Here is a 26,516-nt window from a genome sequence, read left to right as displayed (position 1 = left end):
ATGAATGAATCAATCATTCAATCGAACAATCGACATTAGAGGTCTGCACCGGCCGGCTGCAGCCCCACGGCTGTAGGGCGGGTCGGCTGCAAATATCTCCAAGAACACGGCTACGGCTGTGGCCACGGCTGTGAGATTTTAAGCTCAATATGAAATACTGAAATATAAGATTTTAAATGCTTAAACTTACATTCTGATAAGCAGTCTAGCCTGTAAAAATCATGCAAAGTATTCCCAGCAACATTGAAAGCCTTTGAAAACATGTAATGATTTTATCACTTGCCATCATAAGTAGGGGAGTTTGCACTCTGGTACAGAATACTAATTGTAGGTACCAATTGTTCCTTCATCATCATGAGCTTGCAGCTTCGGTTTGTGGTGCCCCTGGAAGGACTGTGGTGCTCCTTACGAGTCTGAAGTGCCAGCGACAGGCCCATGGTGCCTCTGCGAGGCCGGTGATGCCCCTGCGAGGCCGGTGGTGCCCCTGCGAGGCCGTGGTGCCCCTGCTAGGCCGCTGGTGCCCCTGGGCCCTGACAGGACTGTGGTGCTCCTGACAAGCCTGAAGTGTCCCCGACAGGCACGTGATGCCCCTGACAGTCCCAAGGTGCCCCTGCGAGGCCAGTGGGTGCCCCTGGCAGGTCTGTGGTGTCCCTGGCAGACCTGTGGTGCCCCTGCTAGGCTTCTGGTGCCCCGACAGGCCTGTGGTGCTCCTGAAAGGACTGTGGTGCCCCTGGGCCCTGACAAGCCTGAGGTGCCCCTGTCAGGTCCGTGGTGCCCTTGACAGGCCCAAGGTGCCCCTGCGAGGCCGGTGGTGCCCCTGGAAGGCCTTTGGTGTCCCTGGAAGACCTGTGGTGCCCCTGACAGGTCTGTGTTGCCCCTTGCAGACCAGTGGTGCTCTTGCTAGGCCGACGGTGCTCCTGACAGGCCGGTGGTGCCCCTGATAGGTTGGTGGTGCCCCTGGTAGGCCTATGGTGCCCCCGGGCCCCAAGCGGGCATAACCCATGTGACCCCACCTTGGATCCGCCACTGGTTGGCACCCATGCGAATTCCAGAAGCATCCAAAAACATTTTTTATTACGAGCGAGCGTGAAACATGACAAGTGTTAAGTCAGCAAAAGGTGTGTGTGGGGGGGGGGGGCATTTAACATTGCTGGCCCCCATTCGAAAGTGGGGGACCATTGCCCCCTGCCCCCTGTTCCTACGCCTATGCCAGTAACCGATCAACTAATGCAAGGCCGCCTAACATAAATTGTTAGTTTACGCCGTTTACGCCTTCTGCTGCGCCAGTATTGTCTCTCTTTGCAGCGCGCGCTGCCCCTAAGCTGCCACTTATTGCTTCTGACAAAGTTACCTTTCATTGGGTGGAGAAAAATTGCACTCAGTAACGATGATAACGATACCTACAAATACATTAAAAAGTTCGGCAAAAATTGGGGGGGGGCAGTAAACATTACTGCCCCCCCACTATGAAAAGTGGGGGGCCACCCCCCCCCCTGTCCCCCCTGTTCCTACACCTATGCCTTGAGTGACCTTGGTCTGAAATGTTCACCACATATGTAGCATTGATGTATGATGTTTTTTTTTAGATATTCGCGAAAAACCACAGGGAGGGGCGTGTTCACATCCCCCTCCCCCGCAGGGCGCGAATTAAGTTGATCAGCTGTCATGCTTGATGATATCTCAAATTGTACCTCAGTTATTTTGGCATCGAACAACAACTCCCAATTTGTATCACACCCAAAAAATTATCGATAAGAGTTTTCCGACACACCTGCAAAGGGCGCATTTTCAGACCACTAGAGTTCTGCACGGCTGCAATTTTACACAGCCTAGCCGCCCCACAGCCGTAGCTCCACAGCCACAGCCGCCCACAGCCGTGGTTAACTGTGGGCAGCCAGCCGTCAGCCGGCCGTGGATACTTTCAATGAAATGCAACCAAATAGTATTAATAAGTTGTTTTTAGTTAAAACATGTAGCCAAAAGCACATTGCAATGGACTATTGATTCTCAAGCTCATGAAGCATCATAGGTTAAGTGGTTGTGTATCTGGCCTGAAGCCTGATGCGCAACGCATGCCTACACAAGCCCTTGCAAGGGGTTAAGAAAGATGGGTAGGTAGGTACTAGTGATGTCAATTACGGAAAATCGGAATACCGATACCAAACCAAATACCAACCAAAACCGTGGAGAAATACCGAAACCAAACCAACTTGGGAACATGAGGAAAATACCAGCATTTTACCGATTTCTTAGCCTCTTAAACATTAGCGAAGGTTCATGATACCAACAAAAAAACAAACACATTAGGATAGAAATACCAAATACCGAGTTGGTATCGGTTTGGTATCGGTATACCAAAAAGTTGGTATCCGATTGACATCTCTAGTAGGTACCTACATCGACAGAAAACATAAACAACGAACCAGAATAGAAGCACTAGCAGTGTAGACATCTAATGCCAACTCCTGAAGCATGGTTGTGGGGCAGAACAACAGACCCTGACGCTTTTCATTATATGGTGTGTCAGAAGTGGAAATAGCCGAACGGCTTTAATTCTCCAGCCTTGTCAATAGATGGCAGTACCGCAATATGGGCGGCGGATCGTGCGATTGACGTCAAATTTTCGGTACCTGCTAAGAATTGGATGGCTGATCTTGTCATGCAAGAATCAAGTAAATCGATCCACAATCTTTCTAACAACAGGGGTATGAGGTCAAACACCCTGCGAGAGCGGCGGCCATTACGCGCCGCCTGGGAGACCGCCGGCGCGGGACGGTTCCGACTTTGCATTGCACTAAAACCTGTCAACTGCTCGGAATAGTTATTATAGCAAAATTTTCATTCAAGTGAGGAATAATCCAAGGGCAGGAAGCATGTATGTTTGTGTGCATACTGTGCAAGCCAAGAAGCTGCATTAGCAGATATTCGCTAACATTAGATCCAGCCAAGTCCAAACGCATTCCACGGGATGTGTTTCTGCTGAGTCAACAATATTTATCGTTCGAGGGCGGATACAGTTGTAACAATACAAGAAATATTTTTGCAGAGACAGAGACAGAGACAGAGACGGAGACGGAGACGGAGACGGAGACGGAGACGGAGACGGAGACGGAGACGGAGACAGAGAGAGATGAATATAACAAATAAAGTAGGCAATTGGCGCAAAAGTGCTACGCACTTAAATCATGGCGCCGCTTGCTAAACGAGAAGTACTTAACGTATTTAGCAACAACAATAATGATGAAACACAATGGAACAAGAAGAACGGAATAAAAATATTTATGTTGCGAAACATGTCAAAGTGATCGTCGATCGACCGGACCGCCCAAGCCCGGTAACGCTCCACGAACCCGGCGGCACTGCAAGGCTGCTCTGCACCGCGCCCACTCGTCCGACCACGGTAGTGGTGAGGATTGGAACTGGGATGTTGTATTATAAGCGATGGGTATGGATGATGAAGGATTGGACAGCGGTGGCAACCACACGGCCCTCCTCACGACTCAGGTCTGTACCTTGGATAAGGATGTCGAGTTGTTTGGAGGAAGGGAGAGTGGAAAAGTCAGTGCGGATGACGGGCGACACGGTGTTGTAAAGAATGTTTCGCTGAGTATGATAAAGTGGACAGGAAAGTAGGAAATGTTTTGTTTTCAGAATTATAGCCGCAAGTGCAAGGGGTGAATTAGCTTGTTGTATGGAGAAAAGATGAGCATTAAGTCTTGAAGTATTCAGTCGTAGTTTTGTGTGTAAAATGTTGCCTCTTTTTGTGCCTACAGGGTGTTTCACTAAAAGTGTCAAAAAGTAAAAGGCCCTAATGCACATAATACCTATGTTTTCTATGGACATTTGCACATCATTCCATCCGCAATTGTTGGACATTTGAATATATAAAAATGATATCACCGTCACTCAAACCTATTCCACATATCCGCCGCTTCTTTTGATGCACCGTTTCGGCACGTGTCCGGAGGTGCCTCACAGCCCGTTTTCATCTTCAGCGTCCAGACTGTCGGCAAAGCCTTGCATTGTGCTCTTCAGCTCCAAAAGTGATGCGACTTTAGTCTTCCTCAGCTCTGCGAGAGCTACTGACCAAAACCAGAAGGCTAGCGGTGACAGATCGGGGCCTCGATCTGGCAAGGGGCGGGCGGTGAGGCAGCTGATTATTCGGCCCGGGAACGGAACTTCTGGTCCAGCCAGTTCTTGGTGGCTACAGCCGTTACAGTGGTTGTTTCTGATAAATTGGGGGCTTGGCTATTTCTGATGTTGAAATAAGCTTCTTGTTATCTTAAAAGGTCCTAAAAAAGACCCTGACCTTTTCAACGATTTCCGCCGAGAGGTGGGGCGACCCGCCTTTTTTTGGACTGGAACCGGCATCAAAGGAACCCTTTTAAACCTCTCAAGAAGCCCTTTGAAACTTTTATAATCTGGGTCGTAGCGAGGTGAGAGAGTGAAACGTTTCCTGAAAAGTCGGCGTACGGTTTCAATGTTTCTGATAGCACCAAATGTAAGTGTAATCCACCGCTCCTGTTGCGGTGCAAATAACCTGTTCTTGTTCTGTATAAGGAAAAAACGACTAGTAACTTTGGCCTCCTGCCCTCGCTCCGTATGAGTGTAAAATATATCGTAAGTGGCCAAAGCATAAATGTCCAAAAATTTGCAACAAAGCCACGTGCGCAACCACGTGCTTTGCGTATTTTATATATCCTTAATAAGCATTTACTTTTTGACACTTTTAGTGAAACACCCTGTAGGAAATAATACAGAGGTGGACGGGGTTGTGTAATCAGTTCTTTTAGGTGTTTTTTAAAAGTAAAGTAGTTATTGTTTGTGCGTAGATGTTCGGGCAATGTGTTCCAGAGGCTTGTAGAGGATGGGACGAAGGATCGGTAATCGGATGTGGTTCTGGCCAATGGTATTGTTTGAGCTGAAATATTTCGTAAAGTTCGTGTTGTGTTTTGCTGTCTTGTGTTAGGAATAATGGTCTTAATAAATTCGGGAACTATAGGATTGAATATTAATTTGTGATAAAACTGAAGTTTGTGGATTTTCCGTCTGTCGGTCAAAGAAGTCCATCCTAGTTCTCGTCGCAGTCCGTTAGTCGATGTCCGAAGTCCAGTCCCAGTGATCAGTCGTGCTGCTCTGTTTTGTGCTTTTTCTAGTCGCATGCCGTCAGTCGTTGTGATGTGTCCGTCGTAAGTGATGTCACAATAGTCGAGGGAAGGTTGAACGTAAGTAATATAGAGAGATAGAAGCATTCCTTTAGGTATGTGTTTTGCTATTGGGTATAAAGGGCCCATAGAACGATTAAATTTTAGAAGGACGTCATTAATGTGTGTGTGAAAGCGTAGATCTGCGGATAGTGTGAGGCCGAGATGTTTATGGTCATTTACTATTGGAATGGGGTTACCGCCGAAAGTAAGGGTTGGTCGATTAGTTTGTTGTCGATGTGAGAAAGTTTGTTGTGTGGTTTTCGTTGCATTAAATGTTATAGCCCATGTTTGTCCGTAGTTGTGTATGATGTCTAGGTCTTTCTGTAGTACATACATACATACCTACATACACATTTATTTTCAACATTACAAATGAGCAAAACATACACAAAAATATTATAAGATTGGTGCAAAAGAATAAAAATTCTTAAATTAAAGCACCTCTCTTAATCAATCAGTATAAAATAAACATGAGTATTACATAAAACACACAACATAATATGAAAACAAGTCTGTTTGACCACCGCCAAGCCGCGCCACACCCACCGCTCGCTGGTTGAAATTAAAGTTGCTACCCCCAGGCGACACGACGAACCGTCCGGCCCGCCGTCCGCCGCTGGATGCTATTGGTTCTGGAATCTTTTAGTTTTGATAATATAATTTTGGAATAATTTCGCTACTTTGATCTGATCGTTTTTGTTGAGGCCTCTACCATACAGCAATAAGTTAAGTTTAGATACGCTGTTACAGTTGTTAAATATGGGTATAATTATTGAAACTTGTCCGAAAAGTTCAGAGCGTAGCACTTGGAAACGGGGACAATTTAGTGTCATTTGTGCGTCGTGAAAGTTGTCAGTTGGAGAGTAAGACGAGTATAAAGAGCAGTCATCGGCATAAAAAAGCATTTTGTTTGTGGTTTTGTCACATAGTCCGTTTAAATATAAGGAGCATGCTCCAGCCGCTGGGCATGCTCCTCCATGCTGGTGCCGAAGACTATGATGTCGTCAGCGATGTTCTTGGCACCTTCGCATCCGCTGATGACCTGCTGTATGATGCGCTGGTGGATTTCTGGGGCACAAGATATACCAAAAAATAGTTTTTTATATCGGAAGAGACCCTTGTGGGTGACAAACGTGGTGATTTCTCGAGAACTCTGGTCCAGCTCTATTTGATGGAATGACTGTGAGAGATCCAGTTTTGAGAACATGACTGCACCATTCATCTCGTGAAGCAGGTCGTCAATGGTAGGCATGGGATGTCGCTCACGGACAATAGCACTATTTGCTTGACGCATGTCAACACATAGTCTGATCTGGCCGTCCTTCTTCGGAATGACAACAATGGGAGACACCCAAGGGGTTGGCCCAGTCACCTTTTCGATGATGTCGTGCTGAAGAAGTTCATCCAGCTTGGCCTCCACCGCTGGCTGGACAGAGAACGGGATCCGCCGCAGTCGCTGAGCAACCGGCTTCACTTCTTGGTTGATTGCCAGTTGTAGCTGAAAACCCTTCAGCTTTCCGAGGCCTGCGAACAATTCCTCATGCTGTCCAACAAACTTTTTGTCAGATGTCACCACTCTCACCTGTGGACCGACGCGGAGTAGATCCAGTTTCTCCGACGTCTCCTTCCCCAGAAGAAATGCATTGCGCCCTGGAACGACGTAGAATACTGCAGACGTGCTCTCGTCACCATGAGAAACCTGGGCCTGGAACCTGCCAAGCACATGCATTGGCTTTCGAGAGGCATAAGAGTATAAGTTAATGCCACTGGGCTCGAGTTCAACGCCTGTGAAATTCGCTATGAACGTATCCTCCCCCATCACGTTGCAGGTGGCTCCCGAGTCGATCAACACGTGACAGACAGCGTCACCAACCTGCACTGGGAACCGGGCAGCCGTAGAATTAGACGTGACTCCGAACACATGATCCTCATGTTCAGACACCACATTAGCCTGTGAGCGTTTAGCATCAAGCCGCGGTTTTCGGCACATCTTTGCCATGTGTCCTAGCTTCCCACAATTGAAACATTTTCTGCCCTGAAAGAAGCAATCTTCAGAGTCGTGATTCTTCCGGCCACACCGAAAACATTTCTGCTTCTCACCTTCGGAAGGCTCGTCTGCCTTGCGACTCCCGGTGGCGAGCCGCTGCTGACCTCTGTGACGGACGGCATGAGCCTCTGCGAAGCCGCTCTCCTGGCCTCCGCCACTCTCCATCACCTCCGCCTGCTTGTCAACCTCCTCCATCGTCCTGGCAATGGAAACAGCAGTAGCAAGGGTGAGACTGGGCTCACGCAGTAAGGCACAACGGAGCTTGTGGCTCGAACATTTATCTACCAGCTGATCCCGTATCATATCCTCCTGTAGCGGGCCATACTCACAAGTCCGTGACAACTTACGGAGGCGGGCCACAAATGCATCAACTCCTTCATCCTGGCGTTGGGCCTCTCTGCGAAAAATATGCCGTTCATAAATCACGTTCTTACGTGGTAACAACTGACCGTCAAGCACGTCAATGGCCTGCTTCAACGCCTCTATCTTGACGGCGGGGTCAGACACGGCATGAAACAACTCTTGCAACTCAGACCCACCCATGTGCAAGAACAACGCAACCTTCCGAGCCTCGTCGGTAACATTTGATGCCACGAGATAATAATCAAAACTTATCTTCCACTGTTCCCACTTCCCGGGGTCCGAACAGTCAAAGGGAGCAATCGGTGGAATAACGCCGGTTTCCATAGCGCTGTGAGGCCGCTTACCAATGCCTGCAGTAGACAGATCCTCGTCGCCAATGTTGTGTCCTCTCCCTCGCACTCCCCTCCTGCTCCAGCTCCACCTTCCGCTAGGCAGCTGCTCCAGACACGCCCTTCTCGGTCGGCTCTGTATTCTCAACTGACAACTGCCCTCCGCCCCGGCGCCGCACCGCCGCGCCAGACACGGCCTTGACCGCCCGCCGGTCAAGGTCACCCAGTCTCGGGCCTCGGCCGTCACACAACAGCCTCGGCCGTTACACAACAGGTGTCATTATAACCGAAATGGGCATTTGTTTTGATCTGAAAATGCTTTTCCGGTTTTCAGAGACGATTTTCGATTTTTGGCCCCGAAATTCGGTTTTTGGCCCACCGTGTCCGGTGTAATTGAGTAATCGACTCGTGGTAACCTTCATCGCCTTTCCTATGCCACAAGCTTTCGAATGATTTATAAAGTCTGATGGCCAAGAGTTGCGAACGAAAATTATAATTAAAATCTAAATCTTTTTGTATTTCAGACGTTTCGACAACACTGTGTCATCGTCAGTAATTGATATAAAATATTTCCTGAAGTCACAAATCACATTTTAAAAATAACATCAGCATTAAGAAAAAAAATCTTAATGCTGATGTTATTTTTAAAATGTGATTTGTGACTTCAAGAAATATTTTATATCAATTACTGACGATGACACAGTGTTGTCGAAACGTCTGAAATACAAAAAAAAGATTTAGATTTTAATTATAATTTTCGTTCGCAACTCTTGGCCATCAGACTTTATAAACATGTCTTACAATACTGAACAACTTTCGAATGATATCCGGTTTTGCATATTTGCGTGTAAAAATAACGTCAAAAATCTATGTTAAAGTAAGAAAATGTTGAAATTTTGTAAAAAATTTGACATTTTTTGATTTTATTTCAAAATAGAGAAAAAAAAACTAAAGACCCTATCCAAATTCTGAGCCCAGTTCCTTGAAGGGCATTCAATTTCCGTTCGGAAGGTACTATTTTAGTGCATTTTATCGGTTTACTGTGGCGTCCAGATTGAGTCACTGGAAAAATGGGCCCCCAGCCATAACCATGACAATATGTGTTCAGTGCATGAAGAACCATTGTAACAAATGGAGGTACAGATCAAGATTCTGAGCGACAGGACTGCTCAAAAGTAAGTTCCTGCGTGTGACCCGAGGTCACAAGGGGTCAACAACATGACCTCAGTTGACCCCTCGTTGACCCTATGGCGTTAACATACGTTATCAGGTTAATGCTATGTGATATGACCTAGGATATGTGTTTAGGTTAACTCAATCTGGACGCCACAGGAATCCCATAAAATGCACTAAAAAAAGTACCTTCCGAACGGAAATTGAGCGCTATTCAAGGAACTGGGCTCAGAATTTAGATAGGGTCTTTAGTTTTTTCTCTATTTTGAAATGAAATTAAAAAAAGTCAAATTTTTACCAAATTTCAACATTTTCTTACTTTAACATAGATTTATGACGTTATTTTTACATGCAAATATGCGAAACCGGATATCATTCGAAAGCTTGTGGCATAGGAAAGGCGATGAAAGTTACCACGAGTCGATTACTCAATTACACCGGACACGGTGGGCCAAAAACCGAATTTCGGGGCCAAAAATCGAAAATCGTCTCTGAAAACCGGAAAAGCATTTTCAGATCAAAACAAATGCCCATTTCGGTTATGATAGGACCTGTTGCCGCCACGCAGCGGATCACCTTGTTACGTCGCGCGTGTGACATTATCACGAGATTATGAACTTTGATGTATTTTTTTGTATTTTTGGAAAACGAGTTTGTGAACTTGTGTGCTTCGAAAATATTCGTTACGTGTTTTTCGTATTTCGTACTTGAATTAAGTGATCGACTCGCCTTGCTCGTTTTATATCATTCATCTGTCACTCATTCACATTCATTCTCGTCTCGTCGTTTCCTGCTCGCTTCATGCGTCAGTTCCTTTAGTCATCTATCTCAATAATTTCCCGCATAATATAAATACCTATCAGTCGTTAACCGTTTCGTCTAACGTTTGGTCCTCCGGTTCGTCGTCGTTCGCCGTAACATTTTGGTCCTCCGGGCCGGATCGTTCGTTCTCGTTATCAAGTCAACTCAATGCATTCATATATGTATTAATTTACAGTAACGTATGAGCTGATTAACCCTTAGAGTTCATATATCTAACGTAAAATGGATACAGTCCCAGAAGAAGTAAAGAAGAAAAGGAGTTCCAAGAAGTCACAGTTTACCAGAGCCTGCAACAAGGTGGAGTCACTCATCTTGGTTAACGCTTCCAGAAGTGACATCGAGAGAGTTTTGCTGCAAATCGACGACCTGGTGGGAGAGATTGACGAAGTGAACGAAGAACTTCTTGGTGCACTCACGGATGACGGCCAGAAACGAGCAGCTGCGGCTTATCTGGCTGACATAAGACAAACTCAGCAAGATATCAAAAGAAAGATAAAGGAGCACCTCGTGACCAGAGTCGAAGACGACGTTTCGGTAACGGGCTCAACCGTGTCTCGATCGTCGGCTTTAACTGACGCCTCTGCCACTTCCAAACAAGCCTGCCGCCAGGCTGAGGTGGCTGCACGGGTGAAAAGAGCCGCTCTCAAGCAGCTTCAAAAGCAGCTTGCCTTGGAAGAGGAAGAGGAGAAAATCGAAAAGGAGCGAAGGATATTGGAGAGAAAGAAAAAACTAAAAAAGGCAGAAGACGCGGCAAAATTATCGGAATTGGAGGCCAAGCTACGACAGGCTGCTGAGAGTGACCTGACGTGGGAGCGATTGGATGAAGCGAACGACAGCTGCGAACCCAGCGAGGATAACGCGGCCGAGGTTGGAGACACTCACGCGACGCATCCAGAGAGGATTCAGTCTGAACCAGTACCTGCAGATGCTACCACCGCTCCTCTGAGGGAAGATCGAGCTGAGCAGAATCCTCCTACGGGAGGGGTCGACAGGCAGCGGACGAGAACCGAGACGGAGAGACGACGCCATTCCTCTCCGAGACCTGCCGGCCACAGAAGCGTGCCACAGATTCACCTTCCACGGTTCAACGGCAGCTCAAGCGAGTGGCCACGCTGGATTGGCTTATTCAAAACGCTCGTCCATGAACAAGATTACCTGTCAGACGCAGAGAAGATGGCCCACCTCCAATCATCGGTGACCGGACTCGCGCGACAGCTAATTCAAGGCATGCTGTTTGATGGAGCGTATTATCAGGTCGCCCTCGAAACACTAACGAGAAGATTCGGACGCGAGAAAGATATCGTGCAGGCCAATCTCGCGACAATATTCAGCGCTCCGCCGGTACGGCACATGGATGTCGCCGGTCTAGAGAGGTACCAGGCGGCGGTGCACTGCGCTGTGAAGGTTCTGCTGAACATGGGCTTCACTGGTGACCTGCAGAGCAGCGAGAATCTTCGTCGTGCCGTCGCTAAGCTCCCGAGTGAATTACGACGCGAGTGGGGCAAGGAAGTCCTAGAAATGGAGCCGGTTCATCCGTCACTGGTCAGCTTCAGTGACTGGCTGGAAAAACAAGTACGAATCGGCCTGAACTCGTCTGACCAGCCTATCCACTGCGGGCCACGAAATGGATCGCATCCAAGAGAGCGGACAGAAGGCTCGTCCCGCCGGCAGAGCCGGTCGAACACTAGCAGCCCTGCTACGGCCAACCAAGCCAGCGTCATGGCTGCCACTGGGCTGAGAGGTACTGGGGCATCAAATCGTCCTGTTTCGTCTGGCCGACCGAGGAATGCAGAGACGTGCGCCTGTGACCAGCGTCACGTCAACCTTCCTGACTGCCCATCTTATATGGAGAAGACAAAGAATGAGCGAGCAAGATTTGTCGCTCAGTCAGGTCGCTGCTTCTCGTGCCTCGAGCTGGGGCATCAATCGAGACTCTGCGAGTCTGAGCTTCAGTGCGGTGAAGAGGGCTGCACTGGGAGGCACCACAGTACGCTACACGGTAGCGGACGGGTGCTAGCACGCCCTCCTGACTGTGGAGACCGTGCATCTCGCCGTACGGTTGCCGCCGCCGCTCCAAGCTCAGCACCAAGTACAACGAGAACGCTACTGCAGGTTGTACCCGTTCGTGTGATGGGTTCAGGAGGAAAATTCGTCGACACATTCGCCCTACTGGACTCAGGGGCTCAAATATCGCTCTGTAGTGAAGACATTTTGAAATATCTGAAAATCGATGGAGAAGCACAGTCACTGTGTCTGGATGATGTCGAAGGGAGTGGACGGACAAGAACGGCGATGAAAGTATCATTAGACCTGTGTCCTCTGTCGCGTGATGCGACCATCAGCTCGGTGACCGTGGACGAAGTCTGGTCGGTACCGACACTCAGCGTGCCATCGCCCAAGATAAGCTGCTCGGAGAGAAGCAAGTGGGAGCATATCCAAGGGCTGGATATTCGAGACGCTCACCCGAACCAAGTGAAGATACTGCTCGACGCTAACCTCTCCGCAGCGATCATTCAGAGAGATATTCGTATCGCGAAAAAGGGTCAGCCGGTCGCGATAAAGACGGACTTTGGCTGGGCCCTCTCGGGGCAGGTGACCGGACTGGTGCCTCCCACAACACAACACGTGATGCACGTGCATCGTGAACCTGCGCGGGAAGAGGAGCTAGACCGTCAGCTGAGAGTGGGGGCAGACAGAGTCGCTTTGGAGCAAAGAGTAGGGGAGAGTGGGGCACATTCGTGCATGGGGCACATTCGTTCATGGCAGTTTATGGGAATTCGAGTGGCTGTCCATGCTCAAGGTAAATTACAAAAACATTCCTAGCATTGCCACCCCCTGTTCACTTTAGAAGACAACGCTGGACCCGCTACTATATTTGATAAAATCGCAAAGTTGCATTCTTCGAACGTTTTCCAAACCTTTGTCAAAGCATCTATTTTTGTGATTCTGAGTCGTAGATAGGGCTCAGCTTTTCAAAAATCACCGTGAAGAAGCTCACTCTATCCACGGAACTGTTGCAAACTTCTCCGTTCAATAAAGTGCCATCTATCAGCAATAAATTTTGCAATATATAAAAAACAACGCTGTGGGGCAGGTTCGTGCATGCACTGTGGGGCACATTCGTGCATGTTATTTTCTCGTTTTTGCGTTCCATGCCTATTTGTAATAATTTAGTTTATGAAGCCGCCCTCGCCTGGTTCAGTCTCGGCGGACGGTGCCGCCGGCCACGGTGCCTGCGGCGTCGTGACGTATGAGTCACGTGACCTCGGCAGTCGGCGGTCAGGGGATGCGGGCCGATGGCCGGCAGACTTGCTTGGACCGGGGGCTGGGGCGGATGATTGCGGCCGGTGTGGCCAGAAGTGGCGGCCTCCATATTCACAGACACAAAATGGTCCGCCGCTATACACGGAAGACCGCGCGGAGAGTGACTTCCCCCGAGATGGTGGCGAGAGCTCGCTGGCTGATCGCGGACGGTTACTCTATCCGCGCAGCCGCACGCGCTGTCGGCCTCCCCGTACAAACGATGCGTGACGCGCTGAAGGCGATGAAGCCACGCTCGTACGTGTCTCGTCAAGTATTCAGTGCCGAGGAAGAGGCCGAACTAAGTAACTACCTGACGACCTGCACCAAAATGCTCCACGGTCTCTCAGCGAAGAGAACGCGTGAGCTCGCATACGAGTTCGCCCTGCACAAAGCGAAGCCCATCCCAGCAAACTGGCGCAGACAAAGGAAGGCCGGGGTCGAATGGCTGCGGTCATTCCTCGCCCGGAACCAGCTGTCCATCCGTAAGCCGGAGGCAACGTCTCTGCACCGGGCGATTGGCTTCACCAGGAAAAGCAAGGACGCCTTCTTCAACAACCTCCGCGCCGTCATGGAGAAAAACAAGTTCCCGCCTGAGTCCATCTACAACTTGGACGAGACGGGTATCACGACGGTAGCGGAGATGGAAAAGGTGGTAGCGCAGAAGGGCGCCAAGCAGGTGGGCTCCATCACGGCCGCCGAGCGCGGCACCCTCGTTACCGTGGCTTGCGCGGTAAACGCGACGGGCAACGCGATGCCACCCTTCTTCGTATTCCCCCGAGTCCGCTATAGCGATTCGTTCGTGGATGGCGGCCCGGCCGGCTCTGATGGATACGCAACTCCCAAAGGATGGATGACATCAGAGGTGTTCTTGCTTGCCTTCCAGCACTTTGTGAAGCACGCCAAGCCGTCGAAGGAGCGGCCTGTGCTCCTCCTGATGGACAATCACGAGAGCCATATGAGCTTGGCGCTCATCATGGAGGCGCGGGAGGCGGGAGTCGTCATTCTAACATTCCCGCCACACTGCTCTCACCGCCTCCAGCCGCTCGACGTTTCCGTGTATGGGCCGGTGAAGCGCTTCTACCAGACGTCCATGACAGAGTACATGCTCAGCCATCCCGGCCGGCGTCCCTCCATCTACGATCTGCCGGCAATCTTCCGACGCCCATTCGAGCTCGGAATGACGCCGTCAAACATTCTGTCTGGTTTCCGCGCCACGGGAATCTTCCCGCTCGACTCCAACATCTTCCCCGAGGAGTCATTCGCCGCCGAGAGTGTCTTCATTCCGCAAGTGGTCGGTAACGAAACCGCCGACGCGGAAGATCAGTCTGTCTTGGAGACCATCCGGCCTCTTCCGCGCTTCCAGGTGGCCGAGCGCAAGACGGGCAGAAAGAAGGGCTACTCTCGCATCATAACGTCTTCGCCAGAGAAGCACAATGTCGAGGAGCTGGAGACGAAACGGCGGAAAGTCGATGCCAAGAAGCGACTCCCCCAGACGTCGGCGGCGGCATCGCCGATCGCCAGCAACAGAAACTCTCACACCGTCACCCATCCCAACCGGCTCAGGCCACGAGGACAACAACGAGGACATTGATCTCACCACGATCGATGAGGCCCGATGCGCCGACCTGAAGTCGTTCGCTCTGGTGGTGAACGCCAGTGATATCAGGGCAGGTAATTGATTTTTGGTGACGATCCACGGCGGCGCCCGCAAGAAGGCCAGCTTTCGCTACGTCGCGGCCGCCACCGCCGACACAGACGAGGACGACGGGGAGACGATCAAGCACGGCTATCAGAGCGTCGATACGTCCAAGACGCTTTTCAAAAGCGCCGAAGGAGACGTGTTCGCGGTCCCGTTTGAGGACATCATCTGTCGCCTGCAGGAGCCAACCACCAAGGGCACCGGCCGCAAGGCCCACGTTCGGATCTGCGGCAGTGTTGATACGAAGGAAATGTAGGCTAGTTGGCTGAGTGTGATCTCGTGAGTTGTATAGTTGAGCGCAGGGTAGGGCTCATGGAAGCTAAGAAAGCTCAGGGAAGTGTGCCGTTATATTTTGGTTGTTTTTGTTTTGTTTTCCCAGTGTTTTTGTTTTGCTAGTTCGCGGTCCCGTTTGAGGACATTATCTGTCGCCCGCAGGAGCCCACCGTCGGCCACAAGGCCCACTTCCGGTTCTGCGGTAGTGTGCTGTGTTGTCATACTTTGGTTAGTTTTGTTTTATTTTGCCAGTGACAGAATACATTATTTTTGGTCATCCCATTCTTTCTGCATGTGTTGGGCAATCATTATTGTGGATAAATTTCTCGTGAAAAGCTTATTGGTTGCCCCCTGACAATATTTTTGGTAAATATCTGGTAATTCTGGGTAATTCCTGGAACGTTGCGGGTTGAACGTAAATGCTCCATACTGAACGAACCTGCCCCACCCCTCGCACGAATCTGCCCCATACATGGGGCAGTTTCGTGCAAACCGTCTTGAGTTATTAAAGTCAATTTTGAGGTATAAAAAACGATCTTAGCGAAAAACCTTCAACAAAGAAAAATATCTGCAATGGTTCATTTTCATGCTACAATCAACAATTTTACCATTGCACCAACCAAAAAAAAAAAAAACAGGAATTTGGAGTTATCCCGCATTTTGTGCACGAATGTGCCCCACTCTCCCCTATGTGCCGTGCCTTACTCAGCGTAAGAAGTGGCAGCAAGAGCAGCGGAACCTTCAGACTGGTGATTTTAGTGCTGCTCGTGGAGAACAATGTCCCAAGAGGCCTGTGGCCCCTAGCGCATGTGGTGCGCGTCTTCCTGGGCGCAGACGGCCGTGTGCGATCGGTAGAGCTGCGCTGCCGAGAGAGGCTGTTACAGAGGCCGGCGTCCAAGGTATGCCTTCTCGAGCAGACCGTCTATGACAATCAGTGAGACTGCGAAGTGTAGCTGCGTGGTGGGACCCACCCGACGATGCCTTTACGCGCGTGCTCACATTCAGGGGGGAGGGTGTTGCCGCCGCGCAGCGGATCACCTTGTTACGTCGCGCGTGTGACATTATCACGAGATTATGAAATTTGATGTATTTTTGTGTATTTTTGGAAAACGAGTTTGTGAACTTGTGTGCTTCGAAAATATTCGTTACGTGTTTTTCGTATTTCGTACTTGAATTAAGTGATCGACTCGCCTTGCTCGTTTTATATCATTCATCTGTCACTCATTCACATTCATTCTCGTCTCGTCGTTTCCTGCTCGCTTCATGCGTCAGTTCCTTTAGTCATCTATCTCAATGATTTCCAGCATAATATAAATACCTATCAGTCGTTAACCGTTTCGTCTAACGTTTGGTCCTCCGGTTCGTCGTCGTTCGCCGTAACAGGACCCAATGAATAAGAAAAATTCGGTCGCTTTCCAGGAACATAAAAATTTTTCATTTTTTGTTGCATAGTGTAATGCCTCCAAAACTAGGTTGAAGAGCGGAAAACTTCAATTGAACGTGAACGCTTGCCATTTAAGAAAGGCAACGTATGATAAAGTATATGGGCATCTGGTTACATTTTCAGATGATCGAACAGAATAATCAGGTATATGGTTTCTTGTCTAAGCTTTGTCACAAATTATGGGGGGGGGGGGCAAAAAGATACTTTTGCCCCCCCCCCCACGAGTTTGCCAGGGGAGGGCAGCTGCCCCCCCCCCCCCTGCCCCCCGAATCCGCCGCCCCTGCCCGCTTCCCATTGTTATCGGTGTACCCGCGGAGCGGGCTGCCATCTAGCGGTGCGGATATCTTCACTAAGGAGGGGAGCCGGCCGCCCGCCGCAACCAGTGTTAACCCGCGAGTTGCTGGGGGGGGGGGGGCGTTAAACGCCCCCACTTTTTTCGCCGGGCCATAGCATAAAAACGGCGCGCCGCAGGCGCGCCAACTTTTGAGTACCTGTAGGGAATTGATTGAAGTGTATTGTGACAAAGTTTCAAAAAAATCGGTCGGAAATTTTTTGAGATATCGAGGTTTTAGTGACGTCATGATTTCTGAGTTAACGACCAAAAACGGCATATGTTCAAAAAATCATATAAAATCACAGAAAAGACATACAGACATGCCGTAAACGCCATTAGACTGCCAATGCCATGAACAATCAAATGGCTATCTTCGATTATTGATTATCGATCCGCATTTTCCAAAATCTTGAACTGAATCTTAGCAATTTCTCGTAACTACTTCATGACCATGATAGATGCATTTCTTAACCCTCGCCCGTACACTGTAGAAAAAGATTAGCATGCCTGAGGTGCTAAATCTCGTGCCAAAAACAAGCACCTACAAGCTGCTAATTTGAGGTTCTAAGAGGGTGCTAAACGGCTACTAACAACCTAGCACTCTAAAGGTGCTAGTTTGCTAGCATTCATTTAGTAGGGTAAAGATGCTACCAGCATGCTAATAAGGTTCTAATTTTAAGCACCCTATGGGTGCTACTTAGTATCCAGGCTACTCCCCTATGGATCGGTGCCAAAAACCAGCACCTTTACAGTACTAAACCTGCTACTATTCGGGTGCTATTCTTTGGTAGTACCCAAATAGCACACGAATAGCAGGGCAATAGCACCCCAATAAAACCATGCAATAGCACCCCTTTAGCACTCCTTTAGCAGATAAACCACCTGACCCGGGTGGGCGGCCGTAGCCATTTGGAGATGCGGCAGCTGCGGTAGCCGCAGTATATATAGGGCTGCAGCTGGGCCACGCGAGGAGGCGACAAGGCTGAATAAAATCCTGAAAAGGCTGAAATTTCTAAAAAGACCGCCTATGAAAATATGAATGAACAAATAGGCATAAAACGCAGAAATAGATGTTCGTGTTTTTTATTAGTAATATAACGCTTTTCGCACCGATGACTGAAACGAAATAACATGCGCACATCATGAACTATACGCTGAAAGACGATGAAAGGCTCCAAAGCGTTCAACTTCAAGATACTAACTCTGGCCCCTACATGGAGCCCATCGACCCGCCGACAAGACCATTCTCGTACACGCATTAAACACGATGGGCGAACTTGCATAGTCCGTTTTATTTCAGCTCGACCATCACTGTTATTGAACACAGCACGAGATTTTCTGAGAGAATGACTGGGAAAACTGGATAGCGCACACTTTACTGAAGATATAATATTTTCCAAATATGTTTTTAACTTCGATGAAGTACCGTAATGATAAAGGCCGTGCACTTTATTGCTGAGTTCAGTTCTAATTTCCGGCGAGTCAAGTATCGCCTGGGGTTGAAAATATGACCGAATACGAAATGCGAGTAGGTGAAATGGGAGTCATCTAAAAACAATTTCGATTAAGTTGATCATCCGTGGTATACAATGTACGCAACCCAGTTTTCCAAGTAATTCACCGAACAAGTTTCGTGCTGTGCTCAAACTGAGACGTTTACAGTAAGGGTCTGACTTAAAATAAAACGGACTATGATTGCTTGTAACACAAACGATAGCCAATGGATCTAGACAAACAAACCAATGACAAAAGCGACCAAGTCACTTATGCGTGGAAGACGAATCAAACGCTACCAACTCCAACACTCCAACTACGTACAGGGTGTCCCAGAATTACCCGGACATTGTTAATTAGCGTATAAAATAAGGCAAACATGATTGCGCTTTTTTCTTTTTATCGTCCTATGTAGTCAACTAGGGTGGCTGTGAAATAGCACATGCAATAGATACGCTTGTTACAAGATCAGCCGATAATGATTGAAAATGCCAGCCATTGCTGGTCTCAGTTGTTTTACGGCTCTCCCGAAACTGGGTGAAGGCCTGTTTTCTTTGACCTGTTGCCGGAGGATAATACGATCATATAAGATAAACTTAACATCAAAGTGTTCCCAGGTCATAAGGCATTATCCCCCAAAACAAAAATTGCTGCCTACACCACTTTTGCCGCGTTTTTTACATCTGAAGTGGAGAAGCTCCATGTCTGAACATGGCGGGACCTTTGGCTTCCAACAGATTTGGTTTCCAAAACAAACCCGTTCATGGCCATTTGGTTTACGGCATCCAGTTTTTTTACTGGTAGAATATTACCGCAGTAGTACTCTGTGCTAACGGCTGTCGTTGGGCCATCATATCAAGCCGAATGAGTGCACGGTGGCTCAAAATGTCTCACAATTTGATTTTCGACGGGTGCCTGGCCGTCTCTGCTGTTGGGGCGTTGTAGCCATCTGACGTTCACACACGCCTTTTTCGGGCGGTTCAAATGACAGAATACCTTCGTTAGACCACAAAGTGTGCTTCAATATAATTTTTTGTTGTATATGTTATATTTTTGGGATGAATTGTAGTGATTTTCGCTGCTTTTCCCGTAGTTTTCGCATATTTTTCGGGTGAGGGACCCCAAATTCCAAAATTTTGCGAAGATAGTGGTGGAAAGTAGACTGATGTTCTTTAGATAATCCTGATCTATCGTTTAACTAGTTTTTAGCTGGATCAGTGACGTTTGTTGTCCATGACAAGCAACCACCCGTTTGACAACTGATTCATGGCCCTTTTTGGCCGAGCCCAAGCTTGTCAATCAGGTTTATCTCTTGCTCTCTCTGGCTTCGTTAGCTGATATAATTGCGCTTTGCTCAATCCTAACTGCTTGCAGATGAGCTGCTGAAGCTCTCCAGCAAAAACCATGCCGAAAGTCCGTTTACAAAGTTGAAAACGGGAGTTGATTCACCATGGTTGCCTATTAGTGGCTTAAGCTGAAAACGGAAAAGGACTACTCTTACTTGACTCTGGATAATACTTGACTCGAGTCGTTACCGGTCACCAAAAGCACACAGTCCCCAAGCTCGATAGCTAAGGGATATCTTATAAAAGTATGATGCTTGTATATCATTAGAATCGAGCGCAATCGTACTTTTAGCCAGAAAATAAATGTCCGGGTAATTCTGGGACACCCTGTAGGAAGCACCCCGCTGCATCCCACAATACGATTTGCGTCGCTCATATTCTCCCCGCACCGCGGTCTTGGGAATCGCCGAACGGCGGCGTCAGAGGGGGGGGGGGGAGGCTCGGCAGTCGGCACCAGAGCGTCTACGACTGCACACGCGTCCCGAGGCTCGGCGGAGCCGACACCAAAACATGCCACTGCCTCAGTGCTGCAGGGCGACAGTTTGCTGCCCTGAGTGCCAGGTCTTTAGTTGAACGCTCACCCATCATCAACTCCCAGCAAATCAGAGATTTACTGGTAGTATCGAGTATGCAATTACAAGGCACGCCAGCGGCTCTATAGATTGTTAGGCTTCACAAGAGCCATGCCGTCCGGCGTCCACCGCGATATCGCCAGCGATGTGGGGCACTGAAGGAGTGACTTCTTTGAAAGCGCTGGGGGTGTCTGCTTCCATTAACTTTGCCATCTGGCTCGTGGTCTCCCCTGAAAACAAGTTAACTTACTTTATTTCAAGATAGGTGGATTATTAAGATGATAGCAATTACCCTGCTGCTCATTCATTAGTTTCTGGTATTTTTATTTGCTAAGGTATCAATTTGCTTTTTTTAAGCAGGAATGGTCAACAGGTTCATTGCTATCATCTTAGTACTTCTCATCATGCTCAACTTAACGTTCAAAAAACTTGAAAGCATAGGTGGATTTCAATCAACCCGCACCCGGGTGTGGTCTCAGCCGACTACGTAAAGGTGTGGGGGGGCCGGGGGGGGTATTTGGTCACACTAGGTTATCTCGGCAAACACAAAAGCAAGAAAGACGCAGACAAAAGCAAAAGATAGCTCGTTATAAGATCTTTCAGAACCAATTGGGTCATTTTTCGATCAGGTCATCGCTGACGGCATTGGTAATAAAGGTAACAAAAAACACTTAAAACTATTACTAAGCTGTTTCCCAATTTCGACACTTTTTCACAAATCGGCGAACACATTGAGAAGGATTAGAGTTAAAGCGCGCCACAGAAAAGCGCATTCGATAGCTCATTCAAAATTATATCCGATTATGTTCTCAGATTTGACCTAAGGTCGACGATTTAGCCTCCAAAGGGCGAAAACTCAAAATTTGACATTTTTAGCCCGGCGGACGTTGGGCCTCCGCGCCACCCGCCAGCCGCTGGGGGGAGGGGGGGGGCAACTTGTTGCCATCATTATCCGAAACATTCTGCCGAACAACACTGGATTGACCATTATCATCCAATATTAAAACAGTATTATCACTTTAAAATTACCTACCTACCACAAATCTGTCATCTTGTCTAAGTGTAATACCCTGTTCCATTGCAATTGTGTGAATCTATGTATGTATATCCTTTTGCAATGCTCTATTATATGCTTCCTGCAATTTATGAGGATCGGTAACAATGTTTACACTTAACACAAACATTCCTCATTTATAATTGGGTTTTGGTTTGATTTGTACGCAGCATTTTCAATACTTGATCACCATTGACCCTCCCCTCTGTGCGGCGTTTTCCGGCGTTTAACTTGGGTGGGGGGTCGGTTGGACGCCCCCTGCCGTTCGGCCCCTGATCAGCCTAGAGCTTCGCGAAAAAACGAGCGTGTTGTCCGTGACGAGAGACAGTCGATGATACCTAATTTTAAGGTCCTAGGTTATTGGTTGACCTTCCAGGTCAGGTCAAAGACCCAAGTCAGGAAAATCGGGACCCGTCAGAGCCTCCCAAAGCGAGGCTGTTATATTTTTTCGGGTTGCTGACCACGAATTTCATGTTAGTTGTGATTAGATGATGTCTTTATGCATTTAGGCTGGGTCGGGTCAGATCAGGTCAACCAGTAGGGGTACTACCGGGTATTCATTGTAGGTGTCCACCACCACTGACAGCATCGTAACATGTTACGAAGGCACCAAAACTACTTCGCAATTGTTCAAATGGTTGCTTAATTCGAAATCGGCTAAAAAAAAACTAGCCTAGAAACATTAAAAACCCGAAAAAGTGTACCAAGGTCATCAAAGGTCAATGAATGGACCTGACCAAAGGGGGGCATTCAAATGCACTAGTCCCTCTGAATCGAGGTCTAGAACTTTGAAATTAAATAATTTCGATTTAAAGCATTTATAGATGTTGCGAGTGCTGAAACCGGCGATTTTACAATCGGGCGATTTTACAATTGGGGCCAGGGACCCCAATTTGGCTATCTCAACTCAAATCTTATGTTAAGGTGGGATGGGATGGCCACTTTAAGTGTTATTACACACTGCTTCTGTTTTGTTATTTTTACATTTTGAAATGGTGAATTGTGAACAAAAGTAATCAAGGGAATTAGGAATTAAAAAAAAAACTCCATATGTAACCATAACATATGTTCTGAGAAGCTTTTTCAGAGTATGATTGAGAATTTCCTGAGTTCCGTTTTCAACCAATATTTCCGTATTTTCCAAAATTGGTTCAGTTCGGTATACCCTCAGTTGTTTTGGTTGGTATCGGTAAGGATATATCCGTTTCCAAAATTTCTGAAATTGACATCAACTTGACCTATGGTAAAATGAACTTCCCAGACATTAAAATGATCATAGTAATTCCTGAAATATTTTTGAACGAGCTTTCAAATGCGTCTTGCCTTCAAAAATAAATAAATGAATTTTCATCATTAAACTAAGATCCACTGTACCTGCCTCTATTGGAGCAGTCCAATCACCTGCCCGTGTCTTCCTTCAGTTGGGATGAATGGCTCCGATAAGCTTCGCTGGTATGAATCCCATCCGATTCACTTTCAGGTGAATCTGAGAACATTCATGAAGACACGCATGATCAGTTGAATGCACATCACAGCAAGTATATGTGGCTTTAAGGAGGTTGGATCAACCACGGGAACAGAGCCATGGCTAATAGTGAACTGATTGGTGTCTCAAATAATGGGCACATGTTGATAGAACTCATGAAAAAAGACAACACCACCACCAATTCACCAATGGATTATAAAAACAGCATACATATAATCAATAAGACAACAAAAATAGCAATATCCAGTCGTCTATCTCTGAGCTTTCACCATCACAGAGCGTTAGGCCCGTCAAGATCCTGCTGGGTGAATTCAGCCTTCAATTCTCAACAGTAACATGCACTAAAACGTTTTAAATATGATATACACAGGTCTTAAAAAAGAAAACTTACCTCTGTATGGTGTGTTGCTGTTGAAAGTGCCTTTGAACAAAAGATGCGTGTTATTTAAGGTCAAGCTAAATCGATGATGTATGTCGCTCAGGGGAATGGTGGAGCAAGGGGTGTGTCTGGAACGTAATAGAAATCAGTCGTGTGTATTGGCATCGTCTTATAATGTAGCTTGAGACCTGGGCCCTGTTCATGAACCCCGGCGGTCGCTGCGGCCGCTGCGGCCAGCCGGGTTGTTACGTCACAAAAAGGGGCGGGGCTCATGTAGTATGACGAATGTATGACGTCATCTTGCTGCGGCCGCTGCGATCTCTGCGGCCGCAATCCAGCGACCGCCGAGCCTCAAGAAAACTAATTGCACTTAACTTGGCGCACTGAAGTCAAATAGGCGCAAGCCGTGTTGTCATGGAGACGATTTTGTAAACAAATTATCTATCGGTGTGCTTCAGTTGTTAACAATTGTCGGAAACTATTTCGACAGCAGACGCTGTTCATGGAACGCTGCTGCGGCCGAGTGAGTGATGACGTTTCAAAAATGGGCGGAGCTTAGAGCCTGCGGCCGGCCGCAGCGGCCGCAGACTTCATGAACAGGGCCCTGCATACATGGCGCGGTCGGTAGTTCATTTACAAGTGCATTAACTAGTAAATAACGTGTACGTGTAAGAACTTAACGTAACATGACGGAACCGAACATAAATATTAAGGCAGGTGGCACGGAGCTTCGAAGCGGCAAGACACTCCCAGAGCCTAGGCTGGCTCGGCCAGGTACACACGGAGACACAGTAACCCATCCCCAGGACGGTGCAGGGTCACATCAGAGTCAGACCGAAGATATGGCACAGACATTGAATCCTCAACGGGCACCATCGGAAATCGACAAACTGGCTCAGCTGATGACACAGCAGCAATAACTTTTCATGAGCATGATGCAGAATATGCAGCAACAGCAACAGCAGATGCAGCAACAGATTAACCAGGCGTCGTCAGCACGAATCCCAGAACGTATTCCGACGTCGTCACTGCCAGAAAAGGCAGAATATCACATGCCCATCCAACAGTGGCGCATCTGGCGACGAGACATCCAGCAGTACGCTGAGATGGCCGGCTGGAGCCCGCGAACAACCGTCCTAAACATCAGACTCCAATGCGACGACAAGCTAAAAAGAGTCATCGAAGCAGAATACACCGACAGATGGGAGCACTTATCGGTGACGGACGCACTCGACGCAGTGGAGAAAGTCATACGGCGATCCACGAACGTGGATCGGCAGAGAAAGACAAGTTTCATCAAATGAAACAGATGGATGCCGAGCCGGGCAAAGAATTCGTGCACCGATGTAAGCAGCAGGCACTTGAATGCAGCTTCCATTGCCCGGCGTGCCAAACAGACCTATCTGATATGCTCATTATGGACAGAGTCATTGTCGGATTGAGGGATGAGGCTCTGAAAATAGATATATACCAGCATGTCAGCGACTACAAGTCTCTCGAAGAATTGTTGCTGAAGATCGAGAAGTTCGAAGCCGCAAAATCATCTCGAAACGAGCAAAAGGGAGTGTTAGGCGCGGTGAGTGCGATGCATGACTTTGATGAACGGGACGAAGATGAGCTCGCGAGCCTCAGCTGTGCCGCAAACGGTGATCAGCAACTGCTTGCAGCGCTGAAATCCACATACCGCAAATGGAAGACAGCACCAAAGGACCCAGCCGATGTCCCACATGACAAGAAAACGCCAAGGAGTGGAAAACATGAGAACCGCGCTGAATCTAGAAAAAATGTTCAGTGCTACAGGTGCAAGGGAAAAGGCCATTTCCAGTGGCAGTGCCCGTCGAACGGAAAACTGACCCAGCAGGGTGAGCGAACAGCAAATGGTTGTCTCCTCTGGTCCTCAGTGAGCCAGACACCAGCCGACGTTAACAATGAAAACGACGAAGGGACCGGTCTGGAAGAGATAACGGTCACCGTCACGCTCGAAGATGGCAGTGGTCAGGCGCATCTCTGTCGTGCAGTTGCGGACACTGGAGCCGAGTGCTGCGTGGCAGGCCCAGGTCAAATGGAACAGATCAAGGTCCCTAAAAAGTCACTGAAGAAAACTAACCAGAAAATTTCCCACGCAGGAGGGGGATCTCTCGAAGTGCTTGGACGGGCGCGATGCACTCTACAGCTGGCTGGGAACTCGACGACCCAAGACATATTCTTTGTGCGCGGCGTCACCCGTATGTTCCTATCCGTGAGTGCCTGCAAGCAACTAGGACTGGTCCACCGAGAATTTCCGCATCACCCGCTCAGCAAGGTACCAGCCGCCACTGCGTGTGCCATGACGAGCAGCATGAGTGAAGAAGAGCCGCGTCATCCGGGCAGACCAGACGTTCTGCCGTTTCCAGCCAGTGAAGACAACATAGAAATGCTGGAGCGCTTCCCGAGGCAACAATTCCAAGACACCGCATTCAATACCGACGCGGAACCACTGCCAGCCATGGATGGGAAACCGCACACCATCCACCTACTCCCTGGGGCCACGCCCTATGCCAGGCACGTCCCCATACCAGTAAGTAAGCACTGGGAGAAAGAGGTCAAGGCGCAGCTGGACGAAGACGAGCGTCGAGGCATCATTGAGAAGGTACCAGCCGGAGAACCTACTGAGTGGTGCGCTCCGATGGTAGTGGTGCCAAAAGCTAACGGTCGGCCGAGGCGAACGGTTGACTACCAAGAACTGAACAAGTTCTGCAAACGCGAGACGCACCACACCCGCAACCCCTTCGATATGGCGTCGTCTGTACCCAGGTGCACATATAAAACAACACTGGACGCCTTCTCAGGATTCCATCAGGTCCCCCTGGCCGAAAGCAGCAAGCATCTGACGACGTTCATCACCCCCTGGGGGCGTTACAGATACCGTCGGACGCCGATGGGCCATGTATCCGCCTCAGACGCTTATACCAAGCGATATGATGACGCCATCGAGGGTACAAAGCGGATGTTCAAGTGTGTAGACGATGTCCTTTTGTTCGACCACACAATCGAGGATGCTTTCTGGCATTGCTGGGACTACCTCGAGACGTGCGCCAAGCACGGTATCACGCTGTCTCCCGACAAGTTCAAGTTCTGCAGGCGCGAGGTAGACTTTGTGGGCTATGAGCTCTGCTGGGAGAACTTCAGACCGGCCGGTGACAAGCTGGCGG

At 48.5% G+C, this 26,516-nt stretch overlaps 2 protein-coding genes and 1 long non-coding RNA gene across 3 annotated transcripts in view; 2 read left to right on the top strand and 1 right to left on the bottom strand.

Annotated features, from left to right (window-relative positions):
* The first annotated feature begins 3,419 nt into the window (after positions 1-3,419).
* The window catches only part of LOC122387710 (guanyl-specific ribonuclease pgl-1-like), an 88,303-nt gene continuing 65,206 nt past the window's right edge, over positions 3,420-26,516 (top strand). The window contains exon 1 of the mRNA XM_043378120.1: positions 3,420-3,504. Coding sequence (XP_043234055.1) covers positions 3,442-3,504 — 63 coding nt within the window. The 5' untranslated portion in view covers positions 3,420-3,441. The remainder of the gene's footprint in view (positions 3,505-26,516) is intronic.
* Positions 7,035-7,987, bottom strand: LOC122387711. The gene is made up of 3 exons (XR_006257654.1): positions 7,962-7,987; positions 7,602-7,651; positions 7,035-7,453 (listed from the first exon to the last, which is right to left on the bottom strand). It is a non-coding gene; the product is annotated as an uncharacterized LOC122387711 (long non-coding RNA).
* On the top strand, positions 13,116-15,642 carry LOC122387709. The gene has a single exon (XM_043378118.1). It carries the CDS (start codon positions 13,192-13,194, stop codon positions 14,833-14,835), a length of 1,644 nt encoding a protein of 547 aa, XP_043234053.1. The 5' UTR covers positions 13,116-13,191; the 3' UTR covers positions 14,836-15,642.

This window comes from Amphibalanus amphitrite, unplaced genomic scaffold, assembly GCF_019059575.1.
Source record: "Amphibalanus amphitrite isolate SeventyFive unplaced genomic scaffold, NRLGWU_Aamphi_draft 000295F_arrow, whole genome shotgun sequence".
NCBI classification, from domain to species: domain Eukaryota; kingdom Metazoa; phylum Arthropoda; class Thecostraca; order Balanomorpha; family Balanidae; genus Amphibalanus; species Amphibalanus amphitrite.
The sequence above is the reverse complement of the archived record's forward strand: the minus strand, read 5'-3'. Positions and strand labels throughout refer to the sequence as shown.